General features: G+C 41.3%; 3 protein-coding genes and 1 long non-coding RNA gene across 4 annotated transcripts; 2 read left to right on the top strand and 2 right to left on the bottom strand.

The window, feature by feature from the left end:
• Positions 1 to 169: 169 nt before the first annotated feature.
• LOC6725783 (Meckel syndrome type 1 protein homolog) lies at positions 170 to 2,635 on the top strand. The gene has a single exon (XM_002105674.4). The coding sequence runs from the start codon at positions 336 to 338 to the stop codon at positions 2,436 to 2,438; it is 2,103 nt and encodes a 700-aa protein (XP_002105710.2). The 5' UTR covers positions 170 to 335; the 3' UTR covers positions 2,439 to 2,635.
• A 784-nt stretch (positions 2,636 to 3,419) lies between these two features.
• Positions 3,420 to 6,108, bottom strand: LOC6725782 (larval serum protein 1 alpha chain). Its single transcript, XM_016173799.3, has 2 exons — positions 5,807 to 6,108; positions 3,420 to 5,741 (listed from the first exon to the last, which is right to left on the bottom strand). Exons 1-2 carry the CDS (start codon positions 6,014 to 6,016, stop codon positions 3,504 to 3,506), a joined length of 2,448 nt encoding a protein of 815 aa, XP_016039090.1. The 5' UTR covers positions 6,017 to 6,108; the 3' UTR covers positions 3,420 to 3,503.
• Positions 6,109 to 6,943: 835 nt separating this feature from the next.
• Positions 6,944 to 9,343, bottom strand: LOC6725781. The gene is made up of 4 exons (XM_002106744.3): positions 9,194 to 9,343; positions 8,243 to 8,457; positions 7,825 to 8,004; positions 6,944 to 7,663 (listed from the first exon to the last, which is right to left on the bottom strand). Exons 1-4 carry the CDS (start codon positions 9,203 to 9,205, stop codon positions 7,360 to 7,362), a joined length of 711 nt encoding a protein of 236 aa, XP_002106780.1. The 5' UTR covers positions 9,206 to 9,343; the 3' UTR covers positions 6,944 to 7,359.
• A 531-nt stretch (positions 9,344 to 9,874) lies between these two features.
• LOC120285315 lies at positions 9,875 to 11,552 on the top strand. The gene is made up of 3 exons (XR_005544601.2): positions 9,875 to 10,270; positions 10,582 to 10,682; positions 10,846 to 11,552. It is a non-coding gene; the product is annotated as an uncharacterized LOC120285315 (long non-coding RNA).
• Positions 11,553 to 16,423: the final 4,871 nt, after the last annotated feature.

The following is a 16,423-nucleotide window of genomic DNA, read 5'->3' as shown; positions in this document are numbered from 1 at the left end:
AATCTATATTGTATTTATGCTTATAATAAAATAGATGAGTACATCACAATTTGTACAATTTAAATTTATAAACATCACATTGAGCAGCTAAAATAATTCTGGCTATTTTCTAGCTATCATTTGCCAAAGACAGTTATCGGCCTTCATGGTTGTCACGGCAACAATAGTTGGTTTTCGGTATATAATCGATTGGTTGCCTGGGCAACGGTATTTCAAAAACCATAAACAAAACAAAACAAAATGGAAAACAAACAAAGAAGGCCAGTAGTTTACAATCTTTGAGGTTTAAACAAAGAAACTAAAAATTTACTGGGCAAAATAATCATCGGCGCATCATGCAAAAAAGCAGGGACATAAAGCGCACTGGAGTTTATCGCGTGAGCGGAAACATTGGTGATCTGCAATTGGAGCTGAAGCTGCGTCACATCAGTGAATGGCTGCCGGTCCCCAGATTTGAGTACGCGGGAGCGCAGTCGACGAACGCATATGGTGACCACTATCCCGGATCGGAGGAAGACGTCTGGCATGATTGCTATATTCATGTTCCCCAGGGCGATGATTCGTATGGGGGGAGGAATTGCTTGGGCTACAACTGCAGTTATTATAATGTGGGAATTGGTTACACCGGCAGGCGAGTAAGGAGTTCCATAGCTCAGCATGGGGAGGAGGACAAGGAGAAGAATGAGGAGGAAATAACGGATCTGGATCTGGAGTCCCAAAGTAATCGCTCGGGGAGCATCCTAAGTGATAATAGTCGTCCTCCCGCTGGTGATCTCTTCTATAAACGGAATAAGGAACTCTGCAATGGTGCTATAGCCACCATGCGCATATCCTGGCAGCAAAAGCACTTTAGTCAAGCGGAACTGGAGCAATATATCAACAATCCTGGAAGTTGCGCCCCGAAACTGCAGCGGCGCTATCACGATTGGGCCTTGGAAACCCTGAAGCTACAACAGCGATATCTAAGGAAACTAGAGAATCTGGAAAATGCGGAGAAGCAGCAGGAACCTGAGCCCATTAAAGTTCGTCGCCGGATACGAAAGCCCAAGTCGAAGCAGAGAGGCTGCTCTGCCGTAACTCACCCGACAATTGCCAGTCTGTCCTCGGCGAATATGTCGGAGGTTTCAGTACTGGATGATCCCAACTTTGCCGCCAGAACGTGCCTTATACACACCTTATTGGATAATGATTCCGAGAATCTTATGCCCGCCGAAGCGAGTGAATTCCATAAAAAGGGCTACCAGCTAATGTACATCTATGCCGATCTGCAGCAGGACACTCTGTTGGTCAGTATACGATATGATCCCGAACAGGGTCTGCTCTATGTCTATCCGGATTTCAGCAGCAGTGCCCAGGATCTGGATTATGTGGTTCAGATCGAGCGGAATAACGATTGCCGACAGTTGTATGCCTTTGGCTTTGAGAATGTCACACCGCTAGAGGCCTACCACGATGACGGTTTCTCTGAGGAGGCGGATGGCGAGGATGAGCAGGAACTGGGGGATGGCTTACCCATCGAAGAAGATCTGCCCGAAGATGCCTCCGCCGGGGATATTCTCGAGTTTTACCACAGACGGCGAGCAGCCGCTAGCGAGAGGAGAAGTCTCCTCCAGTTCGAAATGCCGCCCAAGAGGATGAAGCGGGTCAGCCTGCTGCTGGAACTACAGGAAGCCCAGAACTTTGAGAATCCCAACATACATGTAAGATACTATCTGAAAGCTCCAGCAAATACCTACTATGAGGGTACACCTGGGGTGGATACCATGCAGGGAGCCACGGCCACGTGCAAGAATGCCGGCGACTGGAGGAGTGCCCATTTGGGTCACTGCTGGCAGGTGACCCTGTTCCTGGAGGAACAACATCATCCGGCTGACCTACTGCATCTGTATTTTGAAGTGATCAGCATAGATAGCTGGCAGCGGGAGCGATGTGAGGGATATGCCCACTATGCGATACCGCTAACATCCGCCCTGCCAACAGACTCCATACGGCTGCAGTGCATCCGACCATTGGGCAACTGGCTGGATGCCCTCAATCGGTATTTCATAGGCGGTCGGCAGCTGTTCGACTTTGAGTCCTTCTTCGACGTACACCGGCAATCGGAAATGCATTCCCGTTTGGACTTCAAATCTGACAGGCCAATGACCACAACGGGAACACTTTCGCTTCGGCTTCAAAAGCTTCAGCAGCGCCAAATAGACACATGTGACCAGTTCCACCACCACTTCCATTTGGATCTCGGCAAAAATAGTAGCGACGATGGCGACAGCAATGATGACGAAATCAGATCCAGTTCAAATCCTGATACTGCGAGGGCCACCACTCTGGATGAGGTAATGGCCGCCTTTGTGGAGGCCAGGAAACGGATCGAGCTGCTCCTGGGAAACAGCTCAGAAACAGCCTCACCATCATCTGTATACTTCCAGGCTGAGACTTAGCCCTTCAATGAGTACAATAATATGATAGCAAATGATTTTTTTTTATATATAAACTAAAAAAACGATTATTTTATTTCAGAATGCGGAAAATCGTTTTTGGGAAAATATTCATACATTTTTTGATGGGCATTTTAATCATAATTTGACTAAAATTAATCATAGAGATGTAAAATTAAGAGTTTTGGACAGCTAATTACCAATGCTAACGATCCCTATCACTTTTTGAAGAATTTAGGAAAAATTATTTTTGGGTAAATTTTCGCATTTTTTGTAAGGGGTAACATCATCAAAATTTGCAAAAAATGGCAAAAAAATAGAATTTGCATTTTTTAACACAGTTTGATTTGAAATTTAATTACGAGCTCAACGAGGTATTGCATTCCATATTCAGGCTATTATTTTTAAAGTTGTGGCCAAAAAACTGATTATTTGATGACCGAAATTCGGAAAAACGACTTTTGCCAAAAACTTGATATTTACAAATGGAATTATCCTCATAACTTCGCCAAAAATTCTCATAAAGATGAAAAAATACCTGTTTTGAGCAGCTAATTACCAGTCCTAACAATCCCTATCACTTTTTGAAGAATTTAGAAAATTTTATTTTTGGGTCAATTTTCGCATTTTTTGTAAGGGGTAACATCATCAAAATTTGCAAAAAATGGCGAAAAAATAGAATTTGCATTTTTTAACACAGTTTGATTGGGAATTTCAATACGAGCTTAACAAGGTATTTCATTCTAGATTGAAATAATTATTTCTAGAGTTATGCCAAAAATATTGATTATTTTTGGACAAAAAATATATAAAATCGACTTTTTGCTGGAAATTCAACGTACGAAGGAATAGACCAAAAACTGTTTTGGGCAGCTACTTAAATATGGTAAGGACACCAATTGGCGGTTATTATCATAGCTTGGCTAAGTTGGACCAGCTATGTACCGATCCCTTTGACTAGCTTAACAGAGAAATCTGAATACGTTGGATTTTCGAAAGTTTATTTCACTTTTTGCTATGCTTACTAACTAGAATCAATCCATGGTCAATATCGGAATGTTATCAGATCTACAACTTGAAGTACTTGGTGTAGTAGTCGTTGAAGAAGGAGTAATCGAAGTGACCGTAGTTGGAGTATTCCTTGTAGTTGTAGTACTTCTCCATTGTATCCGCATGGTAGATGGTCACATCCTTGAAGTACATGTTGGGCACGTGGAACTCGTACTCGTTGATTTCGCGATCGAAGGGATATCCAAAAGGCAGGCTGTCCACGTGGCGAGCTCCGGATCCGATGCCGCAGGAGTAGGTGTAGTCAAAGGTGGAGAACTGCTCGTGCTGGGGGGCCATGTAGGGAACCACCATGAAGAACATCTGCATGGGCATGCCCTTCTTCCAGCCCATGGGCAGAACCAGGCGATCGGGGTATCCGCAGTGGGGCTCAGTAAGGTCCAGCGGGTAATCGTACTTGCCATCGAAGGCCATCATCGTGTAGTAGTACAGCTCGGTGTAGGTGGTGCGATCCTTGACGGTCCAAGCGAAGTCGGTGGACTTCCGGGTGATCAGATTGCTGCCCGTTTTCAGGGTATAGGTGAACTCATCGATTTCCATAAAGTTCATGCGGTTGTCCGCCAGCGAGATCATCCTGCCGTACTCATCGAACTTGGGTCCCAGGAAGGCGCGAATGACCACCTTCTCATCCCTGGCGGAATCGATGGTGTAGGTGTAGCTGAAGGGCTTGTGGTTCAAACGCATCTGGCGGGCGAACAGGGACTTGTCCCACACGAACTGACCCTCGTGGAAGACCATCTTGCCGTTGAGCATGTTGGTCACATCGAAGTCAACCAGATCGAAGTAGGTAACCAGCTCGCTGACCTCCACGTGCTTCAGTGTAACGCCCGGCATGAGGAGTTGCTCCTTGGTGTACTTGGGCAGATGGTGCATGAACTGGAAGTAGACCTGGGCGATCGACTTGTAGAACATGTAGAACATGGGATCCCGCATCATTGTCTCGAAGTTCAGCATCACGTTGGGGTACACCTCCATCTGATAGTAGTGGGTATCGGCGAAGTACATATGGGCCAGCATGTACCAGAATTGGAAGAAAATGTTGTCAATGGCATCCACGTTGCCCTGCAGCATGTTACCGATGATCTCAATGGACTCCGGCTTGCGCAGATCGATCATGTGGCCATCGGTCGTCTGGTAGTAGCCCAATTCGACGATGTTCTGGATGCGTCGCTGGAAGCCGGTGATCTTGTCCAGCATCTCAAAGTTGCCGTACGTCTCCAGTTCGTAGTAGTTCTTGCGATAGCTGTAGCCAATGCCGTTGTAGTAGATCATCTGCGGATCGTAGCCCATCTCGATCTGGTGGAACCAGGAGAACTGAGGAATCTCGCCGAGGCCGTGGGACAAACGCTCCATGTGGTATCTGCTGAGCAGCTGGTGCACATTGTACAGCCACCATTCGCCGCGACGATCGTTTTGCAGGCCAAAGGTCTTGCCGTCCAGGAAGAAGGAGTAGTCCATGTTCAGGTAGTACCAGTAGGTGTTCCATCCCAGATCCTCGGTGAAGTAGGACAGCTTGGTCTCCTCGTTGTAGAGGTACAGGTCGCGGCTATAGTCCACCGGCATGTAGAACTTCTTCACGTCCTTCATCATCGTCAGCCAGTTGCTTTCCTGGTTGTACTCGTGGATGTTCTCGCGCAGGATGTAGTTGCTCTCACTGTACCAGTGCTCGCCCAGACCCATCAGCTTCCACCACTGCCATGTCTTGAAGTCCTTCATGTACATGTAGTCGCTGGACTGGTACATGCTGCCAAATCCGTGTTCGTATGTCTGTCCATGTCCGTGTGTCTTGCCGTATCCGTGTCCCATTCCCTGTTCGTATCCGTGTCCGTATGAGAAGGAGGGGATCTTGTGGTACACATCCAGGTACTCCTTTTCGTACAGGCTAGTCTTCATCCACATCTCGTAGTCGAACTTCTCGGCCTCCATCACAAATTTGCTGTTGAAGAAGAACTGCGGGAAGATCTCGTGGATGGCGGGCAGAACGAGTCCATGGAAGTCATCGCGGTGGATCACGGCCAGGGTCAGGGCGTAGACGAACATGCCCTCGTTGAAGTGCATACGAGCGAAGGCCACGTTGGCCGCGAAGGTCTCCCAGTCCTTGGCGTAGTAGAAGAAGTTGAAGAGTCCACGTGCCTGCTTGGCGTGGTGCTTAACCAGGGCGCCAAAGAACTCGCCCTTGGGCAGCAAAGCGTGTGCCTTGTGGGCCTCGAAGAACTTCTCCATGTACAGATCGAAGTGCTGCGAAGAATTGAAGGAGCCTTAAGGTACTGACCATTCGGAATCCGCATTATTCCCCCACTCACCGTGTAGTGCTCCTTCTCGAAGAAGAACTGCTTTCCCATCGCAATGTACTCCTCGAACATCAGGGGATCCTCGACGCGGTAGACGATCTCGAAGAGGAACTTCTGCTTCATCAGGTAGGCCTTGTCAGCGACCTTGATGTCGTGGGTCTTGTGGTAACCGGTCGCAGTGACCACAGCCACACAGGCCAGGAATGCGATGGCAAACTTCATGCTGGGAACTCCTTCCTTTGCTCGAAACACTCAACTTCAACTGCTCCGGATCGGATGCACTTGGTGGATCCAATGCCTAAAGACTGTTGCCTTACCGACGCCCACGGGTCTGCTTTTATAGCCGCAGATTCCCGCGGTAATCGGAAATAACATATCTGTGACGACGGGATCAGGGATCATCGGGTGTATCTCAGGTGCTCGCCGCGAACATCTGTTGCTACTGCACCGCATCAGCTTATCTCTGGACAGGCTACGTTGGTCCCAACATATCGAGTCCACATTTGCATTCCAAAAATAGCGTTCGATTCGGTTCTTTGTCTGCAATTTCTGCACATGTTCCAATCGTTTTGGATTTTAATTACTCATATGAATATATTATAGAGATACTACCAATCATATACCTATTTCGAACTAAAGTTTTGCATTATTTTGAGGAAAGTGTGTGCAACGTGGCGTATGAGCAATGTCATGCCTTTGACCAGATGGGTACCACTCTATTCCGATTTTAAAAAAGTTTTAAATTCCATATACATAACGAATTCATAAAGCAAACTTGTCTGCTGCTAAGAGCCTAAACTAGAAGTCATTATAGATTTTATTTAAATATTTTTGTATATGTGCACGTAGATGCAAAATAATATCACATTTTTGTTGCATGCTTTTAGGCATTCGAAGGAAATCATATCTTAGTTCGAAAATTGTATATACCATGCTTATTAAACAGTAAATTATGAGAAATTATTATTAAATTAAATTATTAATTTTAAGCTAATAAGATTGAACTTTATTCTAAAACAACAGATTCCCGTTGTATCGATAATTCATTAAATTTTATGCATGCAATAAAATGTACCAAAGCCAAAAATTAAAAGTAAATAGTTTTAAATATCCCCATCCATTTTATTCCCAATTAAAACACATTTAAACTTTGATCGTTAGTTTAGCCATTTTATTTACTACTAATATCACTCAGTGTATATACATAGATTCGTTTGCGTCTTTTCTCGGGATTTGTGTGTGTGTTTGTTTTTGTTTTTTTTTTGTGTGTGTGTGTGTTTTTGTGTGGGCTAGATATATAACATATATCAGTGTATATAGGTATAATATCATATAAAATTGTGCTCCGTGTATAACACTAAAAAATGATAAAAAAAAATTTCGCTAGCTCTGTTTTACTCTTCATTTGCCTGTTGGAGTTGCACTTAAAAACTAAATACTTGCAGCTGGGGGGAAAATCGGGGATCGGGAATCAGGAATCGGGAATCAGGAATCAGGAATCGGATGGGGCATAAATCTCGCGGGAGAAGGGTGTTGGATAAGGGTATATCTAAATAATAACCGCCTTATGCCGTGGGCAGATACAGACGAGATGGCGTCGCCAGTGGCACCTGAGGTGGCTGATAGTCGTAGCCATTGCCGTTGCCATTTCCGTATCCGTTTCCCACTCCATTTCCGTAAGCATTGCCATTTCCATAGGGAGACGTGTAGCTGTAGTCATCGCCACTCTGTCCACTGCCCCTCAGAGGTCCTTGGGATCCTTGGTCGGAGTCCAGGGTCTGCTGCAGGAACTGGAAGCGGTTCTTGTTGCCCAACAGGCTGCTGGGATCCACGGTCTGGCGCTGTCCGGCGGAAGCCAAAGGCTGGGGTCTAAAAAACGAAAACGAATATATATAAAATAAGTTTGTGATATCTAATATATAGTTTGCCATTATAGTGAATGAAACTTCTGATTTGTAAGCCAATGTGTTAGTTTGAAGAAGATTTTAAACGTTTTCTTTGGTTTTTGGTAGAGTGTATTGGTTACTCACTCGGGGATGTCCAGATCCAGCTCGGTGATGGGATGGTAGCCGAACTCATCGGCGGTGTAACGGGTCTTGTACCGCTTGCCATCGGCGCCGGTGAAGGAATAGGAGCCGCTGACCACGAAGGTCTTGTCGTCCTTCAGTTTGCCCACGCTGCTCACTTCGATTCCGTTCTGGGTCTTCAGTCTGAAAAAAGGTAGTTTTAAGTTTAGTAATGCTTCGTAAATTATTTAAAAAATATATAAAATTAGTTAAATTTATTTGCTATGCCTCAAAAGTTATTACAGATCTATAAAGCTATGTTAAAGTAGTTCTATAAATCTTTAAGACTGCGATCCAACTTCTTATTAACCCCATAAATCAGTTTCAATTAACCCAAACACTATCTCTGTCTATGAACTATATAGATACTATAGATACTCACTCCAGCTTGAATTTCTTGCCCGAGTTGTAGTTCTGCAGGGTCTCGGTCTTGGCCTTCATGACATCGCCGCTGAAGTGCACCGCCGGCTTGTCGTCATCGATGTCCTCGGGCAGGGTGTAGATATCGCTGGGATTGTACTTGAAGAGGTCCAGATTGCGATCTGTCAGATGCTTGACATCGGCAGCGGCCAGGGCAGCGAAACCCAGAAGGATCAGCTGAAAGATAGAATGCCTGGTTAGTGCCACTCGTCACACAATGCATCGTTCCGTATCTGTGGATCACAGACGTTACGATTTATTCTTTTCGCATTCGGATTTGGATACGGATTTGGATTTCGATTCGGATTCGTATTTTGCATTTCGCATTAGCGGGCAATTAATCAAAGTCGCGCGCGAATCGCTGGCGTTTCTGACCGCACAGCGTCGCTTTGTCTCGCAAGTCTCTCGGTTTTTTTTTTTTTTTGGTTTTTTTAGTCTTTTTAATTTTTTATCTATATTTGCCGTGATTTATTTGATTTGGTTTCGGGCCGAGGCACTAATCATAATGGGTTCCAACCGTTTCGATATTTGTCATTCGTCTGTTTCGACGTTGATGAGCTGTGCGGCTGCTCAAGGTGATTCAAACACTTTAGGTTTCGGACTTTCCTTAAAGTGTGGGTCATTAGTTCTTTAATTTGGCATACTAATTCTCAGGTGATCCCAGAAGCGAAAAAAAACTATAAGGCAGCCTCACAGGAACTTTGTTTAAATTGATTTTAATGTGTATCTTGTTTTTTAAGATTCAAAATAAGCTTTAAAGTCATTTCTGTGGCTTAAAAGTATTCACACTTTTTAAGGACATTTTTTGCGCGCACTTTCACTTGATCCTTTCTTTTTTTTTATTTATTGGGACAGCACAAAAAAAAAATAACGTATAAAATATATATACTTTTCAGTACTTTCGGGCACTTACAAAACTCTTCATTTTTATGTGTGTTTTGGCGAACAAAATTCGTAACGAGGACTAATTTATGTTTTTTTTTTATTGTAGCGGCTCGGTTAGTTCCGATGCTCACAGATTCTAGCAAATAAATACAAACGATGCGACTTCTTGTTTCCTTATATATGGTATTATCTGCGACGCCGGCAGCGAAGTCGGCAGAAATAGGAACCGGACAACGAACTGAGCCTCTGCCGGCGTCGCAGCCGCTTAGAATCGAAAAAAGCCAAAGTTTGTCAACGCTGAAATCGGTATATATGCATATATATTAAATATATATATATATATATATATGTATGTGTGTGAGGGAGTGGATTAGCCCAGAAGAGGGGCATCATCCATCTGCGAATCTTCAGCTTCCCGAAGATGTAACATTTTAGGGTCTTCTGGACAATTCTCCCTTGGTTTCTCGGTTGCTGACGGAGACTGATCGCAGATCGAAAAGCATAGAAATCTGGTTTTCGGGGCAACAAAATTAGAAAACCGCCATCATCAAATTAGCATACACGTTTAATGATGATTCTCGCCCTGAGTGTGTGTGTGTGTGTGTGTGTGTGAGTGTGTGCATGTGCGTAAATTTAAATCTGCGTTAATTTTTTATAAAGCATGGAATATATATAAAAATATATATATATATATACTAACGATAAAATATGCGTCGATTCACGATTAACGATTTTGGGCGACCAGTTTGTTTTTAGCGGACACCCAAGTTCCAAGTTCCGAAAGTGCCGCTGAATGGAACCCGCAAATCTCTCATCCGTTTCTTCAGCGGAAAGAGGCGACGGTGATTCTTCACCACTGATAAGATGCCCCATTCTCATTCTTCGGTTTCATATGCTAATGCATCGGTCAGCCTTCGCTTAATTAGCCGTTTCGTTTTCGGTCTTATCAAAATTTATCAAATGCGATTCTTCTGGCGGATCAGTGTCTGTCTGGGTGTCTTCGGGGCTTGGTGTCTTGCGTTCTTCTTAAGATCGTGAGATCTTGGGCTCAGAAATGCCATTTGACCATTTCGGACCGCACAGGGTCATCGGATTTTCGCTTTCGGTAGCTTTTCAGCGTTTTGTATTTCCATCATTTGCATAGTTATTGGTTACACTAATGGCTCTATTTATGAAACTGTTTGTTTGGTCTTCTGAATCTTCCAATTTACTTGTAAATTGCATTATTGTTATTTGATTGATGGTCCATGTTTCTGTTTGGGTTCTCAGCGAGCTCGCCTTGAAATCTAGTCATCTTAAGATAATTATTCATATTCCATTTTAAAAGCCCAATAAAAATGTAATGTTCAAACTTAACGTTTTCATAAACTAGTTCTCGATTAATTAATATTTATTTCCCTTTTGCCAATTTTGAAGCTCTAAAAGTAAACAGTTTATACAAATCCTGATATATGGCAAAATGGCTTATCAAACTGTTTTAAAAACACAATGACACACATATACACCCAAAATTCAAGGTATAACGCAAATATTGTATATTTTAAAATGTTAATATTATAGACATATTCTTTCGATTTTCTGTTTGCTAAACCTGGCTTGCATTTGAACATATAAACTTATTATTTATCAACTATTTTTTGGTTAGCTTATTAAAACTATAAATTTATTCCTGGATTGCAGATTTTGCAAACATATTTTGACTGGATTTATGGCTATCAGCAATCAAGTCAATCACATTTTGGCTTCCCATCGAGGGGATGAGATTGAAATCAAACCGGACCGGACACGCAGCTCTAATGATAATCGCTAATGGTGCCTCTAATTTAAGTTTTATGCTTAATAACTTAAACGAATGCCGCACGGCATTCATTTTTCATCCGAAAAGAAGTATCTCTTATTTTTGGCCAGTTGATTCTTCTTCTGGGGTTGGCTGTGTGATCTTCTTGGCCTAATGAAAACGTTTTTGGCCATTTCAGCGACTTGTCAAATGTGTGATGGCTGTTAGTTAGTCAGTCGGCTGGCTCACTTAGTTAGTTCGCCTTGGAATTTAGCCTGGTGTTTCTGATTTCTGATGTTTGATGTCTGCTGTTTCGTCCGTGTCTTTGATATCAAATCGCATTTGTTATGCATACTTGCACACGCCCCAGAGTTTTGTCTTCGATCTGTGATCTGCGAGCCGATCTTGATGGCTCACTTAGAGACCATGTCCAAGCAAACGAGTTAACAAAAAGTCCGCCCAAAAGGGAGTGGTCGTCTGTGTCCGTCCAATCGATCTGACTCATCATCTCGATCTATCACCCCATTAATTGTCATCGCCTTAATTCCAAGTAAAAGGCTGCAGCTGCCGTATTAATTACCATGCGATTAACGTGAATTTTTTAACTTTAGATTCGGCTTTACATTTGCCATTTGCATATACAGCAAAGAAAAGAAAGTGTTTCATTTTTTGTCTCTAATTTTTATTGCGATCTTTCGCCCGTGTCGTCGCCTGTGATTTCTTTGGCAAATTAACAGATCGAACAACTTGTTACGCAGCCCCCAGTTCCCTCGTTTCGCCGAACGCTTTGAATTTTGCCGATTTTCGGAATTGTGCCCCATTATCTGGGGGTATTTTGAATTTGGCACGGATTTCGAGGATCACAGAAGTATTTACCATGCGATTTCAATTCAAAAACAAGACAAATTATGTCATTTGCATTGGATTATTATAGCTTTAGCGAGTAAGAACTTTTTAAAGTATATATTTTGAATTTATTGTTTATATATATATTAACATTATTATTTTGTGTTGCTTAACGTATTGTTTACGAAACTAGTAAATAAATAAAATTAACAAATATATATATGATCGTCCGTAGAGCATTCAAATCTTCGTTGGGTCGTAAAACACCCATCTCTCTGTTTATTTTTTTCCCGTCAACGCTTAGCCAAAACAATAAAGAAAGAGCTGAAAAAAAACGAATATAAAATAAATAAATAAATTAGCAATTATAAGGAGACAGAAACGAGATTTCTTAGAAACCAAAACATTTAGTTCTGTACCCATTCGATTCCAATCCATTCGATTCGTTTCGATTCGAAACGATTCTATTCCCTCCTACTTTTTTTGCCCTTGAGCAATTTGTGGCATGGATGATGTAAAAGTTATGTAAAACCAAGATTCGATTAGGAAAACACGCACTGAAATCAGTGCCTAAAATTGACCAGCATGACGAGGAGTCATTAAGTAAGACAACGAGTAAATATGTTTACGAGACAGATCGGCTCCACTAATTCTTAAAAACTGTGGGAATTTTTACGAGCTACCAATATTCACGGAAGCTTGCCATTTTTTCAATAACTTTGACAATTTGCTAAGTAAATTAAGCTAAGGTTGATTCCATTAGATACTTCTGTATAAATGTTCCATTGATAAAAAAGTTTGCGGTGTTCTGTGATGATGTTTCTTATGCAATTAATGTGAGGAACTTAGCAAAATGTTTATACTTCTTACATATATTTTAGAATTAATTTGGATTTATTAATGGATAGAAGCATGCATATAAGGCTCTGTTACCGTTTCCAATTCATGTTTCTGTTCCAATCTCTCAATATATAATTCGCACAATTTATTGACCAAATTAAGCAGTATCTATCAGTGCATCTAATATTCTATTCATATGCAGATCGCATTGTGAACCTCTCCTTATAGACAGTTCCATAAATCTGGGCAGCTCCATTTCGGAGCAACCCATCACCCGACCAATCTGATCGGATCTGCCTACATCTCTCTCCAACGAACTGGTTCGTTCGATGCCGTCCGTTAATCCAACTGATTTGCATTGGGGCACATGCAGAGGAACCCCCCTTCTGCTCCACACACATATCGAATCAATACCCCCCGCTCCTGGAATAATATTATAATTATTCTTGTAGGTGGCCGAACAACGCCCCTAATTTTTTTTTTTTTTTTGGCAATAGCTGGTTGTCATTAGTGGAGCATGTCCAGGGCGTGATTGAATCTGAATGGAATATTAAGAATCAGTTATGGCTGCACGTTCTGAATCAGAGATAGAGAGCGAGAGAGATCTGGTTGCGGCCATAAATAATATGTGGCTAAATCATATTTTATGGCCAACTTAAGGAAATACGCCATACTAAACTCAACTCGACTGGGAGCCCAGTGGTGGCGGTTGGTTCTACGGGTCTAGAACCCAGCCGTGTAGCCGAGCAAACCAACTAAATCGAGTTGCGATCAGGTTCTCTGTGGTCTTTGACCGGTTATGCATATGCCACCTGAGCCGATCCATCGATCGATCGATTCAACCAACGCTCCTTTTTATGGCTGTTTTCTACGGTTTTTTTCACCTTTTTTCCATTTTTTCCAAGTTTTTTTTTTGTTTTACTTTGGTTTTGAGGGGGGATTTTATTTTTGTTATTTCTGCGAGAGCCAAAAAATAAATAATCAATGCGAATTTGCATAGTTTAAATAGAAAGCTTAACACGTTTTGCTTTTACCCCAAAACGTAAAGTTATCTGTCTCTGCGCTCGGCTTTTTGTAGTTTTTTGCTGAATTCGTATAATTAAGACCAGTATTTTATTTGTTGTATTTGGTTTTAGGGGAGTATTAAGTTCCTTTAAATATATATGCAGACATACAGTGCGTTTCGATGTTAAAAGTGTCAACGAAATTATGGGATGAAAGTAGAAGCCGCAGTACCATATTTTACTCATTTTATTCATTAGGCTTTGATTGCCGAATACCAGTTCTTAATAAAATTAAATAATGTGCTAAATATAGAATTAAATTTAATAAGATATTTAAATCTTCATTTTTACTAATACCAGTTTTTAAACAAGTTTAACAATGCTATTAAGTAGGCCATTTGTTCGAATTTAATTTAATGGGATATTTAATTCGAAAGCTTTTTAGGCTCTGCATGAGGTAATCCATTTGATAATACAAATATTTTTCAACTAGCCATAAAAGAATTTTGTTTAAAAATGCTTTAATCGACATTATTGCAATCACGAAACCCACTGTTCGTCACTAAATTATTCCAGATTAAATCTAGATGGAGCTCCTCGAGCGTGACAACAAGTGCAGAGCCACAGGTTCAGAAATCAAGACCCACAGCTTGGCTCCAGAACCAATCCCAAAATATATATATAAAAAATAAATCGCCAGCGAGTCTAAGAGAAAACACATTAAAGTAAAGCTGTCGCCATTTAAGACCGCCATTCAATTAACTCTGCCTCACTAATTCCATTAAAGTTTTATAGGGATTATAAATCTTCTGGCAGATATATCAAACTCGTATTGGAAACGGGCGAAGCCAAGAGGAGCATTGATGATCCATCTAATTAATAGTTGGTAGGAGTAGTTCGAGTTTACGACTTGTTTATTTAATAACTTATCAGAGTTTTCCGCAAAAACTGAGATCCGGTCAACCCCCACCACATAAAATTCTGGTTTTCAAGATAATTTTTTAGCTTTTGGCTTGTTAGCGTTTTGTGCGCACAAAGTCTAAAAATAGCACAGAAAATAACAAAAATATTTTTTTGGAAAACACTTTTGGGTGCCTTTGTCCACGCTAATGCGGCGCCAAGGGCAACAATTGATTGGGAACTGTGTCAATCATGATTGTTGGACGGTTATTAAGGAATAATTTGATTGAATTTATGCTTAATATATTCTAAATTTAGTTGGGGACTCACGTTTTATAGTCAAGTATTGCTTGCATGATGCTTTAAGTTAAATATTTAAATGTACATTAAAGTCCCAAAATAAACTTTATTAATAATATAAAATTTCCTCAAAAGAATCCTTTGGAATTTATTTTATTAGTATATTTCTAGTATTTAGCTGATTAACATCAGCTTATAATAGTTAAGTAATTTAACAAAAGCCTTCCATCCGGTTATTATAGTTCAATTTTTCTTCATCCTGGTTCCCAGTTTATTTATTTTGCCAATCAATAATTTATTGCCTCAATCTCTACATCAACAAGTTCTTAAATTTCTTAATGATCAGCCAACTTGCTCAAGCTTTCAATTAAGTTGAAAGACGAATCAATCATTCAGCACCGGTGGCGCATAAATCAAGAAATCCCGGCCAACAAAGAGGGGGGTAAATAAGTTTATATGGCTCTGTTGGATTTGGATATATAGGTCTGTATAATGCCGCACATGGAGTTACTCAGACGATCTATTAAAACTCGACGGAAAATCGAGACGCGGCGGCGAAGACACTTGCTCCACTTCCAAAAGCTTACAGCGCAGACAGCGCGACTCCACCGCATAAACAAACAATCACGATCACAGTGATGGCACAAACAAAAAAATGAGAATCCGATAATAAATATAAACTCTTAAAAAATAAGAGTAAAAGTTAAACTTAACAATAACTAAATATTCTAAGCCTGAAACTAAAAACTTTCTAAGGAACGCTAGAAACTAGCTATAAGCTACTTAATCTGGCTAAGAACTAGCTAAATTATGAGCAGCTCTGCGCAGTGGGAGCAAGCGAGATAGCGCGAAAACGGCAGCGCGTGCGCGTTTGTACAGTTAGGCACACATGCGCCAATATTACGTATACGTATACATCAGCTAATGTTACGTATACGTACAGGGGCAACTGTATTTGTATTTGTGTGGCGACGCGTGCGGCGCATGCGCAGCTTTTATTTGATTGTTGTTGTTTTTTTTTTTTGGTATTTTATTAATTTTTGTTGACCGATGTGTCCGTTGCCTAACTAACCGATCTTTATCTTTATCTCCAAGCGTGGCTACCTTTTGCCCCTCCGCCGTTTACACATGTCGCTTTTTTATGGACCCCCCTCGGTAACAGAGCTTCTTCGTTATTCTTCCTGAGATTTTTTGCCATAAATTATTGCGGCTTTTGTTGCTTTTATTCGTTGTTTTGGCTCGCATCATAATTTGCACCTGCACGAGAATCGCACTCGCAAATTAGGTGCGCTTTATTGGTTGGCAAAAAGAGAGATATGAAGGGGGTTTTTGGGAACAAGATTTAGAACCACAGTATCCACAAACTGTATGTGTTCTCTGCCTATGTTTGTTTTATATCGAAATTATTGAATATTTTACTAGTTAATGCCTATTAAAACGAAAAGAAAGTTTATACCAGGCTTCATGGAATCGTTGCTAGTAAAACTGGCTAAAAGAGGTACATATATGTAGTAGTATAAGCTGGTAAACAGACTTTTTTCGTGTCAGGCCATATGCCCATAGAAAAGAAAACACGTTTGACCATTAACGA

Source organism: Drosophila simulans, chromosome X (genome assembly GCF_016746395.2).
Source record: "Drosophila simulans strain w501 chromosome X, Prin_Dsim_3.1, whole genome shotgun sequence".
NCBI classification, from domain to species: domain Eukaryota; kingdom Metazoa; phylum Arthropoda; class Insecta; order Diptera; family Drosophilidae; genus Drosophila; species Drosophila simulans.
The sequence above is the reverse complement of the archived record's forward strand: the minus strand, read 5'-3'. Positions and strand labels throughout refer to the sequence as shown.

What these genes read in the sequence shown, in the direction of transcription:
- LOC6725782 (XM_016173799.3), bottom strand. Translation starts at nt 6,016, where the DNA reads ATGAAGTTTGCCATCGCATTCCTGGCCTGTGTGGCTGTGGTCACTGCG. An exon ending in TCGAGAAGGAGCACTACACG is followed by an intron (nt 5,742 to 5,806) that starts GTGAGTGGGGGA and finishes AATTCTTCGCAG; the next exon opens with CACTTCGATCTGTACATGGA.
- LOC6725783 (XM_002105674.4), top strand. Translation starts at nt 336, where the DNA reads ATGCAAAAAAGCAGGGACATAAAGCGCACTGGAGTTTATCGCGTGAGC.
- LOC6725781 (XM_002106744.3), bottom strand. An exon ending in GGCAAGAAATTCAAGCTGGA is followed by an intron (nt 8,005 to 8,242) that starts GTGAGTATCTAT and finishes ACCTTTTTTCAG; the next exon opens with ACTGAAGACCCAGAACGGAA. An exon ending in CTGGATCTGGACATCCCCGA is followed by an intron (nt 7,664 to 7,824) that starts GTGAGTAACCAA and finishes TTCGTTTTTTAG; the next exon opens with ACCCCAGCCTTTGGCTTCCG.